General features: G+C 38.2%; 1 protein-coding gene across 3 annotated transcripts in view; it reads left to right on the top strand.

The window, feature by feature from the left end:
• RCSD1 (RCSD domain containing 1) overlaps positions 1-16,892 on the top strand; it is a 42,099-nt gene that overhangs the window by 18,527 nt on the left and 6,680 nt on the right. For all 3 annotated transcript variants that reach the window (XM_070750176.1, XM_070750174.1, XM_070750175.1), the window contains exons 3-5: positions 5,983-6,087; positions 6,409-6,498; positions 8,223-8,294. In XM_070750176.1, coding sequence (XP_070606277.1) covers positions 5,983-6,087; positions 6,409-6,498; positions 8,223-8,294 — 267 coding nt within the window. The remainder of the gene's footprint in view (positions 1-5,982; positions 6,088-6,408; positions 6,499-8,222; positions 8,295-16,892) is intronic.

Here is a 16,892-nt window from a genome sequence, read left to right as displayed (position 1 = left end):
TCTGCCTACCAGCATCCTTTGGTATTTATGTGGCTAGTGTCCTGTTAGTGTGTGAGACAGTTGAGGGTGTTTGAAAACTCAAACAGTACAGTGATCCCCCGTTTATTGCATCCCCAACCATTGCGAACAGGGTACTTCGCTATTTTTCAACCCGGAAGTCAAAATACCATCTACGCATGCGTGCCCGTTTTTTCTATGGGCACGCATGCGTAGATGGCAACCGGGAGATCAGCTGCTAGGCGGCTTCCCTGGGTCTTCCCCCTCTTGCTGGCGTCAGCGAGGAGTTTCCCCACCGCCCACGCAAACTCCTCGCTGCCGCCCGCCCTTCGCCCGCCCACGCCGTTCATTCTCGCCGCTTTCGAGCTGAGTCCTGAAGTGAATTCGCTCCCGGACTCAGCTCGAAAGCGCCGAGAGCCAGCGTGGACAAGCCGTTCGTTGGCGCTGGCTATCGGCGCTTTTGAGCTGAGTCCGGAAGCGAATTCGCTCCCGGACTCAGCTCGAAAGCGCCGAGAGCCAGCGTGGACAAGCCGTTCGTTGGCGCTGGCTATCGGCGCTTTTGAGCTGAGTCCGGAAGCGAATTCGCTCCCGGACTCAGCTCGAAAGCGCCGAGAGCCAGCGTGGACAAGCCGTTCGTTGGCGCTGGCTCTCGGCGCTTTTGAGCTGAGTCCGGAAGCGAATTCGCTCCCGGACTCAGCTCGAAAGCGCCGAGAGCCAGCGTGGACAAGCCGTTCGTTGGCGCTGGCTCTCGGCGCTTTTGAGCTGAGTCCGGAAGCGAATTCGCTCCCGGACTCAGCTCGAAAGCGCCGAGAGCCAGCGCCCCCCGGATCCCCAACCCAGGTTTGGGGGGCTGCTAGAAAGCCCCCCATGCCGGCGGCAAACAGCCGCGCCGCCCCCAATCTTCGGCTCCTCGCTAGCGCTGTGGGAGTAAAAACACCATCTGCACATGCGCAGATGGTGTTTTTACTTCCGCAGCGCTACTTCGCGAAAACCCGCTCGTTGCGGGGGGTCCTGGAACGGAACCCTCGCAACGAGCGGGGGATCACTGTATTTGCTTTGTGAGCAAGAAGGAGGAAAGTGGAGCAAGAAGGTGGCTTAGCTCAAATGTTCTGTAATAAATCTGCTTGCTGCTGTGAAAGCAAAAGCAAAACTGAAACTCCTCTGCTTGAGTTTTGCATTTGGATTGGATTTCTTTTCAGTGGGGAGCAGGGAGTAGAACTCCTTTGCATCAGAGCTTGTTAATAATAATATAAAAAATATTTATGCTCTGATAGTCATTTTGAAAAATCCTTTCTTAGTGAGCACCTAGAAACCAAGAGGAACATACATGGCAAATTTCAAGTTTGTAGGCTTTACGGTTCTGGAGATTTTGTGATTAACGTGTGAATATATATATATGGAATATATGGAATATGGCCCCTTGGAATATGGCACCTGGTGGGGCCAAGATGCAAAAAGGAAGCTGTGATGCTCCTTCAATATACTAGGGTGGCTCAACTAAAACCACACATAACCCTTTCCTAGTACAAGCTGATACTGGAGATGAGCCTATAGTCTAATGGCTAAGGCCTCTGCCTTACAAGGCAGAGGCCCCAGGTTCAAATCCCAGTAAGGGTGTGGTTACCTGATGAAGGCAAATAAACCCAAAATAGATCTATAGTAGTCCTTCCTTTTCATTATCAGCAAAATAAGTTACACACACAAACACACACAACTTTGGAAAAACTACAGAGAAGAGCAACTAAGATGAGTAAAGGACTGGAGACTAAAACATATGAAGACAGTTGCAAGCATTGGGTATGGCTAGTGTAGAGAAAAGAAGGAGTGCAGGTGACATGATAGCAGTGTTGCAATATTTGAGGGGCTGCCTAACAAGAAAGGGTCAACTTATTTTCCAAAGCACTAGTAGGCAAGATAAGAAACAATGGATGAAAACTAATAAAGGAGAGAAACAATCTGGAATTATAAACTTCCTAACAGTGGGAACAATTAACCAGTGGGACAGCTTGCCTTTGGAATTTGTGGATGCTTTATCACTGGAGGTTTTTAAGAAAAGATTGACATCCACTTGTCTGAAAAGGTATAGGTCTCCTGCTTGGGCAGGGGGTTGGACTAGAAGAACTCCAAGGTCCCTCCCAACTTTATTCTGATTACTTATTACTAGTTCTCTCTTCCAAACATCAATGATTCTGCATATTTGAATTTATGTTGCATGCAGCTTTCAAGAAGCCCCCAAGCACGTTACCCTTTCTAAACTTATTCAGATTTAGCCTTCACTCAAATGTATCCTCATGAGAAAAATTCTAACCGCGACTGGACATTTCTCTGGCCAAGTTCTATTTATGAATTTGTAGTTGTCACAAGAACTCTTGACACAGTGTAATGCTATTCTATCCAGTCAGGCAAAGAGGTCACAGAAGCAAGGGGAAAAGAAATTCAATGGAAAGCTTTTTCTGAACAAGAAATATTGTTAACTATTCAAATGGTATAGATTGTTGGTATTCAACTGAAAAAGTGGTCAATTGTTTTTTATCTTTGTGGTTTCCTGCAGTTCACAGATGTTTCCTGTAAATTGTTTGAGAGAAGCTGTGCCAGGCAGTGTTGCATTTGCTTTGCTTCTTGACAGAGCAAATTTTGTCTCTCACAACACTGTGCTTTTATTTCAGGTACAAAATCACCATCAATTTATTCCCATGTTAAAATAGTCGTTTTCATTTTCCCAGTTTGGTTGTTACATTTCGTTTCTACCAGAATTGCAAGCAGATAAATCCTACAGAGTTCTTAGAAAGAACTTATAAATTCCTAAAATATCATGTCTAATATTAAAATATAATATTGAAAGAAAACTGTCTCTAAAAAAGAGCTGCCATATTGAATTTCATTCATCCCAGGCAAACAAATGTATGGAATATTCTTGAATAAGGATTGTTGTGGTTAGCTCTGGCCCAGCTCCTGCCCCAAGGACTGTGGGTGTGGGGGAGACATCCACATGCTGCAGGCCTGTTTTGCCCCCCCCCCTGGTGGAATGATGATGAAGGCTCCTCTGACCAAGAAGACATGAGTGACAGGGAGGAGGAGAGTGTGGCAGACAGCTCAGAAGGAGATCAATTCTCTAGCTCCTCCTTGGATTCAGAACAAGAGTTAATGATACAGCCACGCATGCGGAGAGCGATGCATAGGCAACAACAACTGAGAGATTATTAACAAAGAAAATGAGGCCACCTGTGGTTGGGTGGGGTAGTGGTAATTAGTGAGGCTGCTATAAAGAGCAGCCTGTGGGTTTGGCATTGTGGAGGATTATCTGATCGCGTTTCGTGACTGCTTTACTGACTTTGACCTTTTGTGTGCTGATTTTTCCCCGTTTTGAAACTAAACCAGGGCAAAGTGTGTTTCACTTTGTGAAAAAAGAAGGACTGTGAATTGCCTCACAGCTGCAAGATAAGTAACACAGAACTGATAAGGGACTTGTACAAATTACCAGTTTGTTTGGAGACAAGTGCTCTTTGCTATACCAAAAGAGGGCTTGGTTTAAGTGAATTTTCATTATAAAGAACATTGTTTTGAATTTTCAAACGTGTGTGTCTCTGAAATTGTATCTGCGCATTTCTGGGAGGATTCTACCAGAGAGCTCGACAGAACAAGGATTATGTTCCTATTAAGCTCATAATTGTCCATCAGCAAGAAAAATAGCAATAGCACTTAGAGTTACATACCGCTTCACATTCCCTTACAGCCCTCTCTAAAGGGCTTACAGAGTCAGCATATCACCCCCAGCAATCTGGATCCTCATTTTACCCACCTCAGAAGGATGGAAGGCTAAGTCAACCTTGAGCCTAGTAAGATTTGAACTGGTGAACTACAGCCAGCAGTCCGCAGTAGCAGCTTGCAGTACTGCACTCTAACCACTGCGCCACCAAGCTTGCTCAGTCATTCTAAGAACGCATTGATCCCTGTCACGTATTGCCTTTCTATTCACTGAATCAAGATCGATTATAATCTAAATATTGCCAATTTAGAGATAATAAAAAATACAAACATTTAGGTCACAACTATTACCAGCTTTAAGAGCAGGAATCTCTATGTTGTTACAATAATCTCTATGTTGTTACAATAAAAGTAAATACTAGCCAAACTGTTTCTTATTCAAGAGATAACAATAGGAAACCACAAAGAAAGTTCCTGGCTCTTTTAACTTCAGATGTTTACAGCTACTTCTTAAAACCAGTAGAAGTTTTATAAAAAATGTACGGTCAATATAATTCTGCAGATTTTATTAGACTACCCAGGGCTATAATATAGCAGGGCAAGAGGGAAAAATAAAGCAAGTTGCAAAAAAAATAATAATAATAATTGCTCATTGGAAAAAGGAGATTAGTGTAGCTAGAACTGCAGCCATTTGTTTACTTATCTCTTAGCATGTGTTGTTTCTTCAGCAAGGGGCCTAGCTTGCTCCCATGCTTTCAATCAGAACAGACATTGTGGAATTTCCTTCTATGGAAATAATCAACAGGCCAAAACAAGCTTCACACACCCACTTCCTGAGTAATTTCTGCTGTGTTTGACTCCATACTTCAACTTGTAAAGAAAAAAAAATCTTAATAAAGGCTCTGAAAAAACACTGCCTTCCTTATGCACAGGGCTGATTCTTTGATATATCATCAATTTTATTTGCTTCTTCTTTTTAATTTAATTAAGAACTTTCTTTTTTTAAACTGAAATCATATATTTGAGAACAGTAACAACTTGTTCTTTTTTCTATTCCTTTGGTTTTGGTAAAATGTCTTACTTATTTTAGACAGATAGTAATCCTAAAGGATCACTAAACATTTAGTTCTAATAAAGGCACAGTCTATCATAAGAACAAGTTAATTTCTTAAGAGTATCTCCCACCTGAAATCACAGAATGCAACTGGATGGACCATTTCTTCTGTAATAGTAGTAACTGTTGTTGTAAATTAAGTGTAAGAACCATTACTATGATTAAGAGTATGGGTGGACTTACAGTATGATACTAATTGGTTGTTACAGCAGAGAGTGAGCAATTGTGGGTTCATCTCTAATATTATGGATTATAGTACAATTATAATAATTTAATCCTATTCTGTATATTCGTAGTTCTGAAGCTACTTGTTTAAGCATAATTCTAGTAAAAGAGATCTGGATCACCACAAAGAGCAAAATTTTGTAGAGTTGCATAACATTTCAAATTACACATGTACAAGTTTAGAAACATTAGCTGTAATCCAGGGGTGGGTTCTACTTCCCTTCCTCACTACACCATCACAAAGGAAGTGCAGGTTGATATATCAACAGAACTAGAAAATTTCTGTTCAGATAACAACTCTTCTGTTATGCACAGTTCAGACTTTATAACCATGACTATTTTTGGGGGGGGTCTTCTTAGTCCTGTATGTGATAGCAGTTACTAACCTCCTTCTACTGTCTTCCATTAGATGAATCACTTTCATAATGATGATTTCCCAATCACTTATTCCTTTCTCTCAACTTCTTCCTCTTTTTGAACCTAAATCTTTTTCCATATACCAGTATTGAACTCATCTAAATGTCTGAGCAGTCCAAATAGAGTCCAAAGTGTCATCTTTGTTTCTTTTTCCAGCAACTACCTTCAAATAAATTCATTTTTCCTCTAATATCAACAGCAACAATAATGCTATTATATTGCCAACTAAGTAGATTTGTGGAAAGAGTTGTCAGGTAGAAAATGACATTTAAACCAATATTCATGCTGGTTGCATTCATATAAGAATTTCCTAATACTATTTATTATTCCCTAAAATAGTAAAAGTTTTGAACATATCACTTCTTAAAATGTTAAGGTAGTCAAATAAAGCACAATTTGGTGATCAAGATAAGTGCTACATAACAGTGGGGCTTTTGTTTTTAACAATAACAGTTTTACCTTTACCAACTTTTTACCCTTCTATTTCTTAGACTGAGAAACATTTTATTTTTGTTTTCTTACAGGACAAACCGTCAGAGATCAAAATGGTGGTGGAAAAGCCCACAACTCCATCTGTGGCCCAATTAGCAGGGAAATTTCAAGAGCAATCATCAGTTTCTGGAAAGGAGGTAGGGATAATGCAACTACAAAGCGAAGCTCAATTTGCATATTGGGGTATCCCCCCTCAACTTCATACAGTATATATATTCAGATTTGAGCATTCCTTAAAGCAGTGTTTCCCAACCTTGGCCACTTGAAGATATTTGGACTTCAACTCCCAGAATTCCCCAGCCAGCATTTGCTGGCTGGGGAATTCTGGGAATTGAAGTCCAAATATCTTCAAGTGGCCAAGGTTGGGAAACACTGCCTTAAAGAACCAATATTACATATGTTCTTTTCATATCTATCTCCTTATTCTTTATTTGTCATAAGTTTTCTTCTGCTTTTAGGTCCCAGCTCCTAAACCAGCACGCAGAAAGCCACCTTGTTCTCTTCCCCTCATTACAAATAAGATGGAGCTAGGACAGAATGGTGAGCTAGTAAGTATCAGTATTTTAAGGAAACTGGATTGTACTTCTTTTATAAGATGTGTTAATAAGAACTCTAAAACTGAAATGCTGCAATTGCTGTAGAGGTGTTTGGAATGGTACATGGTAGTGATTGCCTTACATCATGGAGTATGATTCCATCTCACCAAGTTCTGTTCCTAGGGAGTCCCTGTAGTATAGCTTGCCTCCCGATGTGAAACAGCTATCAATTATGTTAATAAGGGGCACTAGTGTGCCTTCCGTCCCCTGTCCAATTGTCTCTCCTTTATCTCATATATCATATATCTTTTCTTCCTTTCATATATCTTCTCCTCTATTTTTATATCTTTTCTTCTATCATTTTCTTTATATATATTACTGTACTATGTCTATTCTCTTCAATATGTATTGTGTATTGGACAAAATAAATAAAAAATTTAAAAAATTTAAATGTTGTGTAAATATGCCTGCACATTACTAGAAGAAACTACCATATTAGTTAGGTGGGTTCCAGGAAGAATTGGGCTTTCAGCAGATGTATAATCCACATAGACAAAAACAGGCATCGCTATTCATTGCTATATATCACTGTTTCCCAACCTTGGCAACTTGAAGATATCTGGACTTCAACTCCCAGAATTCTCCAGCCAGCGAATGCCTGCTGCCCACCCCTGGGCATAGTTCCCTCTAAGCTGAGTAGTGAGCAACCGCTCACTTAAAAATCATCATCAACTCAGAGTTTTCCAAACCTGCCCAGAAGCCAGGAGGGAAAGAGTGAGAGGGAAGGAGAGAGAGAGGAAGAGAGAGAAACAGATAGAAAAAAGAGAGGAAGGAAAAGAGAAAGAAAAAGAATGGGAGTAAGGAAGAGAGAAAGAAAATCAAAATCTAGTTTGAAACTAGCTCAACTATTTAAGTGGCATTTTGATATTGATAGAGTTGCCCTATTATGAGCTCACTGTTATAGACACACAGTACAGTATTTTATTTTGAAATTCTCTGAGGCAAAACAGGGTGGGTTTTTTATTTGTTTGTTTGTTTGTTTGTTTGTCTGTCTGTCTATCTATCTATCTATCTATCTATCTATCTATCTATCTATCTATCTATCTATCTATCTATCTATTATTTCTGTGCCGCCCAGTCCCGAAGGGTCTGCTGCTCAGACACTATACTTTTCTGCCCACCTCCCCAAAAAATTAGAGGGAACACTGCCCCTGGGTATATAAATATTTTTGTGGCAGCAGTGTTGGTAATGCCTCAGAACTCATCTAGGTACCCTCCAAATGTGTAGATGTCAATTTCCAGAATTCATAAGTCCCCCGCGGCCAATGCTGAGAAACACGACATTTTGTAGAGTTTCATGCTTAAGCAGGGGGTTGGTCCTTTCCAACTCTGTTATTCTGTTCTGCTAAGTCACATAGGAATTGCAATCTAAACTTCTGAAAAATGCTATAATTGCAGAAGGTTGTTGAGATTTAAGTAGTATATTTCTATTCAGAGAGAGAGAGAGAGAGAGAGAGAGGGAGGGAGGGAGGGAGGGAGGGAGGGAGAGAGATGTTGCGAAATATTGTTCTTTCCAAGGAGTATTCTTCAAGTATACTTGTATTGGCAACAATATTTTCCTGGAGACTTTTTATTCTTAAAGAAAATTTAATAATTAAAAATAAATCAACTAAACACCAAAGATTTTTGGAAAGGTGACTCTTTCAACCAAATTTTTCTTATTTCTCTTTTTACAGAAACCATCTGCAAATACTTCTCGGCCTATAAGGATAAAGCACAAAAGTTCTCCTCTCATTGAAAAAATGCAGGTAAGATCTGATTTTATCATTGCTCCTCTCCTAATGTTTTTAAAAAATTAATAATTAAAACATTTAGAACTTAGTTGCTGATGTCATGCAGGGGGGAAAAACAAAGCTGTAAAGACAGAATTATAGTGACAATATGGAATGTAAGAAGCATGGACTCAGGAAAGCTCAACATAATGAAAATGAAATACACTGACTACATATTGACATTTTAGGCATCAGCAAATTGAAATGGAGGGAAATTTCAATATCAAAATGCTGACTACTACTCGGGGCAAAAAAAAAATCCACAGAAAAACAGTGTATGGATACAATATACGTAGTTAAATACAGAATAATATCAATTAAACTTCCTGGACAGCTCTTTAATAAAATGATTATTCAGATTCAACTCCAACCACTGAGGCAAAAAGGAAGATTGATGAGTTTTATGGTTAACTTCAACATGAAATCTTCAGTTGGAAAAGTAAGAAGGAAAAATGTAGTTCAACTTCAAATTGATTTTTAAAGGATGCCAGTGAAAATGGAAGTACACTGAAATTCTGTACAGTACAAATGCCCACATCCAACATGGTGAGACAGACTAGCTCCAAGTTAGTGAAAAAGTGAGAAAAGATTGCATATTCTATCTGCATTTGTTCACCTGTGTGCTGAGAGAAGCTAATCTCGTTTCCATCCAATAATTGGATTGGTTGGAATTGGAAGCCAGTATTGGATGGAACCAAATCAAGGACAGAAGCAAACTAAGGACAATACAGTGTTCCCTCGATTTTCGCGGGTTCGAACTTCGCGGAATGTCTATACCACGGTTTTTCAAAAATATTAATTAAAAAATACTTTGCGGGTTTTTTCCCCTATACCACGGTTTTTCCCACCCGATGACGTCATATGTCATTGCCAAACTTTCATCTGCCTTTAAAAAACTTTTTAAAAATAAACTTTAATAAATAAACATGGTGAGTAATAATCTAAGTGGTTGCTAGGGGAATGGGAAATTGTAATTTAGGGGTTTAAAGTGTTAATGGAAGGCTTGGGATACTGTTCATAGCGAAAAATAGTGTATTTACTTCCGCATCTCTACTTCGCGGAAATTCGACTTTTGCCGGCGGTCTCGGAACGCATCCCCCGCGAAAATCAAGGGAACACTGTATTCCTAACAGTGGAACAAATTGCCATTAAAAGCCCCGTCATTGGAGGCTTTTAAGAAGTGACTAGGAAGCCATTTGTCCGAATTAATATAGGTCTTCTGCTTGAGCAGGGGATTGGAGTAGATGTCTTCCAAAGTTTGTTTGTTTGTTTGTTTGTTTGTTTTGTATGCCGCCCCTCTCTGCAGACTCAGGGTGGCTCACAGCAATAATAAAACAATGTACAACAAATCTAATATTAAAAGTAACTAAAAACTCCTTATTTAAAAAGCAAAACATACACACAAACATACCATGCATAAACTATATAGGCCTGGGGGAGATGCCTCAATTCCCCCATGCCTGACAGCAGAGGTAGGTTTTTAGGAGTTTACGAAAGGCAAGGAGGGTGGGGGCAATCCTAATCTCTGGGGGGAGCTGGTTCCAGAGGGTGGGGGCCGCCACAGAGAAGGCTCTTCCCCTGGGTCCCGCCAGACAACATTGTTTAGTCGACGGGACCCGGAGAAGGCCAACTCCTTCCAATACTATTATGTTATGCTGTCACAATTTATTAAGACTGTCTCATAATACTGTAAAGAGAGAATAGGAACTAAATCTATTGATTTTATGGCCATGTTCCCCCTTTCTTTGATACCAAGCCACTGTTGATATATTTTCTTCGCTGAGATGCTAGGAAATTTATAAGGCTTGAGCCAACATATAAGAATAGTGTCTATATTCATCTGTTTTGGAAAGGCAGCTATTCTCCACCTCTGCTCTCCCCCAAATTATTTGTTGACATAGTCACCATTAGATACATCAGTTGGTGAAACAGATATCTTAAGCACAAGAGCTCCCTCTTGTGATTATAATATTACAATAGCAGTGTTTTCCAAAAGACTGCCTGCTAGAAGGCCATCCTAGAAATCATATATGCAAAAATTAACAAGATAGTGAAAGATATTTCTAACTTAATAGGATCCAAAAAATCATTCTGATTTGGATTGTGAATGGGGACAAGTTCATTGGGAACATCAATAAAGCATTACCATGTGCAATAAATAATAAAACATTTATTTTCACAGCCATATTTAGACATAGTACCTTCCAAAGTACCAAATTTTATTTCTTTTTTTTCCAATTTCCAATTTTTCCATCCAAAAATCAGTGTTCTGTACTCACTGAGAATCTGCCTTCCTCATTTAGCAATTTCTAAATATGGCTGTGAAAATAAATGTTTTATTGTTTATTGTATATGATAATGCTTTATTGATGTTCCCAATGAACCTTTTCTCATTCACAATCCAAATCAAACACATGGAGAGCTTTGAAGAGATCTTGGAGACCAATCCCTTGCCTGCTGTAGAATCCACCATTATAGCATCTCTGACAAATGGTCAACCAGCATCTCTTTAAACACACCCAGCAATGAATTACAGTGTTCCCTCGCTTTTCGCGGGGGATGCGTTCCAAGACCGCCCGCGAAAGTCGAATTTCCGCAAAGTAGAGATGCGGAAGTAAATACACTATTTGTGGCTATGAACAGTATCACAAGCCTTCCCTTAACACTTTAAACCCCTAAATTGCAACTTTCCATTCCCTTAACAACCATTCAGATTATTACACACCATGTTTATTTATTAAAGTTTATTAAAAAAAATATTTATTAAAGGCAGACGAAAGTTTGGCGATGACATATGACATCATCAGGTGGGAAAAACCGTGGTATAGGAAAAAAACCCACCAAGTATTTTTTAATTAATATTTTTGAAAAACCATTGTACAGTGTTCCCTTGATTTTCGCGGGTTCAAACTTCGCGAATAGCCTATACTACGGTTTTTCAAAAAAATATTAATTCAAAAATACTTTGTGGTTTTTTTCTATACCACTTTTTTTCCGCCCGATGATGTCATACATCATCGCCAAACTAATAATTTCTGCAAATAAATAACAAAAAATAATAATTATTGTTAATAAATAATTATTAAGAATCACTAAGTGTCTTATTCAATGGCGAGTACCAGTAATAATGGTGAGTAAATGGTTGTTAAGGGAATGGGAAATGGTAATTTAGGGGTTTAAAGTGTTAAAGGAAGGCTTGTGATACTGTCCATAGCCAAAAATGGTGTATTTACTTCCGCATCTTTACTTCGCGGAAATTCGACTTTTGCGGGTGGTCTTGGAACGCATCCCCCGCGAAAATCGAGGGAAATAACCCGTGAAGTATTTTTTAATTAATATTTTTGAAAAAACGTGGTGTAGACTTTTCGCGAAGTTTGAACCCGCGAAAACTGAGGGAACAGTGTACTTCTCAACACATTCTGATTTCATTGTTAAATAGCAGTTAACAATAGGATGTCCAATTGAAGTTTATTTCCCCTGTAATTTTAGCCATTTTTAATGTCCTGTCTTCTGAAAAAATCTGAATTATTCTGCTTTGTCTTCTAATTTCCCTTGAATATGACACTATATATATATATTTATATTACCTAAGATTGCTTTTGTTTCTGAGGAAGTGGTATCACATTCTTGGCTCATGTTTACTTTGTACTTCCACAAAATACTAACATCCCCTTTTACATATGCCATTGCCAATATGGTCTCCTCATACTATATTTCACATGATTTTATATTTTATATTTCACTATGATTTTTTAATGCTGAAAAAAGGCTTTATATTTATTTCATTTGGTTTTTATATATTAAGGGGTTTTAATTTGCTTTTAGTATTGGATTTTATTGTATATTTTCATGATTGTTGTTAGCCGCCCCGAGTTTTCGGAGAGTTTTCGGAGAGGGGCGGCATATAAATCCAATAAAACTTAAACTGAAATTGAAATTAATTTTGCTAGGTTTTGCCATTGTTGTTGCTTATCAAGTTCCTCCTCAATCATGATGCTGTCCCTATTTATCCTGTCCTGTGTGACATTTGCAAATTTAATAATATTCTCTAAACCATCATTTAAATTATTTATGAATATGCTATATACCAGAGAACAGGGCCTTTGATATTGCTTCCAGCTTGACATTAAGATACTGATGTACTTGTTGCCTGTGATAATTTAATTAGTTCTATCATCTAATGATAGTCTAGCCCAGGGATGTCAAACTCACATCATCATGGTGACATCATATGACTTACTGGGACTTTTTTCTTCTTTGCTAAACCAGACACGAGCATGGCTAGTGTGTGATGCATCTGGCCCATGGGCTGGGAGTTTGATAACCCTGGTCTAGTCAATTCCACTTTTTATTACCTTATGTCCTAGAAACTCATGAGAGATGCCTTGCTGAACTTGAGGTTAATCTATGAACAACTAACAACTAGTCATTTTATTTTTTTAAAAATTATAGTTTTGCATGACTTGTCCTTGATAAACACATGTTGGCATTATTCTCAAAATGCTTACAAGTCAACTGTTTGATAATGTGTTTCAGAGTTTGCCTAGGTCTTTTCAACTTTCATGTAAAGATATAAAATACATTCATCTTTCTCAAGGCCTCTGATACCGTTTGTCCTCCATATTGTCAAGAATGTACAGATAAAACTCCAAAATAATACCTACAAGATTTTTCAAGACTCTTAGATGTAATCGGTATGGGTCCTGGACAGTTAAACTTATTTATTATAATTAGGTCGCTATTTTTTTAAAAAATTACTACAGGCCATTTCGTGTGTCAGTTGTCTCAATTAGATCTATTTAAACATAGTTCTCCTTTGCACAGAAAATTGAAGTTAAGTCAGATATGTCAAGTTCTCTTTCCATGGTTTGTTACTATCCTATTTTCCCAAGCAGTAGCTCCTCCCCTTCCCCTTCTTCCTTTTTCTTGGCAAGCCTATCTACTTTCATTACATAGATAATAACTGCTTACTGGTATGCCTGTTAAGGATATCATGTCTCAATTGCCATTTTGTAAACATTTAACTTTCAGCTCCATCAAAATTCGCTATGCATTCACAATTATTTCATCTCAACTATCTCCTATTTTTTCTCACTTTAGAATGGTGGTAACTGTACATCCAGTATCTTATTTTTAGAAATTTATAATTCTCCTGTCAAACCTAAAAGACCAGGCTAAGGATATATCGTCATGAAAAAAATGTAGTTATTAAGAGTCAACAATTCTTTGCTGTTACATAATCACTCAATCAACTTTCCTGTACTCTCTTTGACTTGAGAAATTTTGTCTGTGGGATTCTATTAAGTATTTGGAAAAGTTTATTAAAACTGAATATTTTAACATCTGATATGCAGGTAAAATTCTGCCCAATTTCTTTGCTTAGCATCTTAAAGCAAAGGTAATATGGTATGTTCCCATTGCTTTTACCTGTAAGAAGTTAGTATCTACCCCCATCCTAGAGAAATAAATATTTTAGGAAATATTAAAAGAGCAGAATATTATATAGGCAGGAAAAACCTTAGTTAATAGCATGGACCAGTCTATTCTATATAACAAAGATCTATGCTCTTCAACTCCAGGATGATGGGATTACCTGGGAAGATTACATCAGCAAAACCTGGGACTCAGGACAGCCTACAAGGTTGCCCCAGCATGCCCTTGGAAGTCTGACAGCCAATGGGATACGTTTTTATACAGGAACAGGAAACTCTTAAGGTGGGGCCCAACAGAGGGTATAAACAGGCACTCCCAGCATCTCAGGCCCTTCTCTTTTTAGCATCCTTGAGGCATATGATCCTCTTCTCTCTGGGACCTCAGACTACATGGTCCTGCTGTCCTCCATTAAACCATCTTTCCAAGCAGTCCTGTGCTTACGATGTCTTTTTCCCCACTTGGAACCAAACCCAGAAGGATAAGGCTTACAACATACCTCTTCAGACAGCAGGGTTTTTTTATTTATTAGAATCAGAAGAGCCAAGTGTCCTGTTTCTCCTTTAAGAAACACATGAGAGACAAGAAACAAAATTGGGAAGACAATGACTTTTGGGAACTATATACAGTAGTTTTGGCTGAGTTCATTTTCTAACAGATGTCTTCATAGTTGAAGCCTGGACGTTTTTAAATCTACATTGTCCAGATATCTTACCTGGTTGGAATAAACCTATGGTACCCCTCCATCCTTTTAAAAATATTCTTACCTACAGTATGTTCTCAATTAAACATTAATATTCATACTATGGGAACTTAATATATGTATGCACTTTCTTCACATATAATGCCAATCCTTCACCTGGCATATTACAGTAAATAACATTCTATTTGTTAATCTTTGCATTTCACTCATGCACTCTATCCTGCCAGAATCCCTCCCTACTCATAAACTGCCTGTCTCAAATGCATGACTTTGGTTGACTAACAATAAAGATAAAAAATACTGTGACAAAGTAATAAATAATATGTACAGCAGCCAAGATAAATTTAACATAACATAATTATTTAATTAACACAATCCTGGTTGTTCTCTAAGCTCTGTGCAATTGTATAGAAACAACTGGAAAGCTTAGTTTATCTAACTAGACCTAATATATCAGATGCCTCTGTGTCTCACCTACTCCTCCCAGTAGAATTTCCAGGACTTGGGGTTGCACTATTTTTAGAGTTTTCCTCTCCTCCCTCCAAGGTCTCAATTTAAAGTCCTCTGAATCTGCTTTGCCTGGCAGCATCTAAAAACAATTTTCTCAGTTCTTGTGAGATGCAGCCTACCTTTTGCGTACATTGTTTATTTTGGAAATACAACCCATTATCTTGTAATCCAAATAGTAGTTCCTATTAGACCATTTGTGTTGTTGTTTATTCCAGTATTCTTCCGTCTTCCCAAGTCATATCCCTCAAGAGGAAGGAATGAAAAAATACCATCTCTTTCATTTTCCTGTCCAACTCTTCATAATCCTTTGCTGCACCTCCATTGCCTCTTTAACTATGTAATTTGTTCCCATGTGAATCAACAAAAAGGAATGTATCAACAGGTGTTCAGTCTTTGAAACCTTTTCATCACATCCTAAATGTGTACCCTAGGAAGACAGCACGTTTTTCTGAGTGCATTATTCAGCCAACAGTGCCATCTCAGCAAAGAGTCTCCAATCACCACCCCCACTACTTCCCATTCTTTGTTTCTTTTTGTTTGTTTGTTTGTTTGTTTGTTTGTTTGTTTGTTTGTTTGTTTGTTTGTTTGTTTGTTTTTCAAGCATGTACTGTATTAGATAATATATATAAATATAAACATTATGAATACATGAAATGGATACGAGTAAAAGAGAACATTAGGACAGGGACGCCCCTTACAGACTCTTATGCATGCCCCTTACAGACTCTTAGGAATAGGGTGATGTCAACAGTAGACAGTCTAAGGTTAAAGTTTGGGGAGTTTGGGGAAGAAACCATATAGCAGGGTAGTACATTACAAGCATTGACTGCTCTTTTGCTAGTCATGTTTTTTGCTATCGAGTTTGGAGCGGTTTATCTTAAGTTTGTATCTATTATGTGCTCATATATTGTTGTGGTTGAAGCTGAAGTAGTCATTGACAGGTAGGATATTGTAGTAGATAATTTTGCTTAGGTCAGATAGAAGGCCGCATAGTTCTAAGTTGTCTAAGTCCAAAATTTCAAGTCTGATGGCATAAAGTATTCTGTTGTGAGCAGAGGAGTAGAGTAGTCTTCTTGTGAAATATTTCTGGACTCGCTCTATTGTATTAATGTTGAATGTGCAGTATGGGTTCCAGACAGATATGCTGTATTGGAGAATTGGTCTAGTAAATGTTTTGCATGCTCTGGTTAATAGTACTGTACATTACCAGAGGAAAAGCTACCCAAGTTTAGGTTAACAATTCTTACATCAGAGTGCCATGTCACATGAACAATTGGTGAGAAAGGGCTCTTTCCCTACCAGATCTCTTGATCAATTATATCTCTCATTCTCAAGCTGCTGCCCACTCTCTAAGTTCCACTTAGGCCTGCATTCAAAAGAGGACATTGTGAAACAGCTTCCTTTTTCATAAGGCTTACACAGCTACTGAAAACTATTATCTGTTGTTTGGATATGGTACAATATAGGTGCTAGGTAAATGTGCATTGGGAAGCTATTCTTTAGAATAGTTTGAATATGGTATTCTTGGATGTTAATAGAATATCTGCTTAGAATTTGGTTTATGTTTTCTTTGGTTTTTGTGTATGTCATTTTATTTATTAAGAGAGTGGGCTGTTCTTGCATAATTGAACATCTGATGACACCCCTCAACCCCTCTCCACCTCCAATTATTTCCTATATTTTAATAGGGAACACTAGAGAGTCTCCAATAATTCCTTGCAAGTCCAGAGATAAACAGATCAATAATAATATCTTAACTCCATAGATTACATCTTTTTTTCTCTCACTTCCCTCTTTCCTATTTTTTTTTCTCCCACAGAGCTATATTTTCTACAGAGCCATTGCTGAAACATTGTTGGCTCATTTTTTAAAAAATGCTTATTTTATTCAGGAGGTGAACATTATTAACCCCCTCCCCACAAAATAAAGTT

This window comes from Erythrolamprus reginae, chromosome 4, assembly GCF_031021105.1.
Source record: "Erythrolamprus reginae isolate rEryReg1 chromosome 4, rEryReg1.hap1, whole genome shotgun sequence".
NCBI lineage: Eukaryota > Metazoa > Chordata > Lepidosauria > Squamata > Dipsadidae > Erythrolamprus > Erythrolamprus reginae.
The sequence above is the reverse complement of the archived record's forward strand: the minus strand, read 5'-3'. Positions and strand labels throughout refer to the sequence as shown.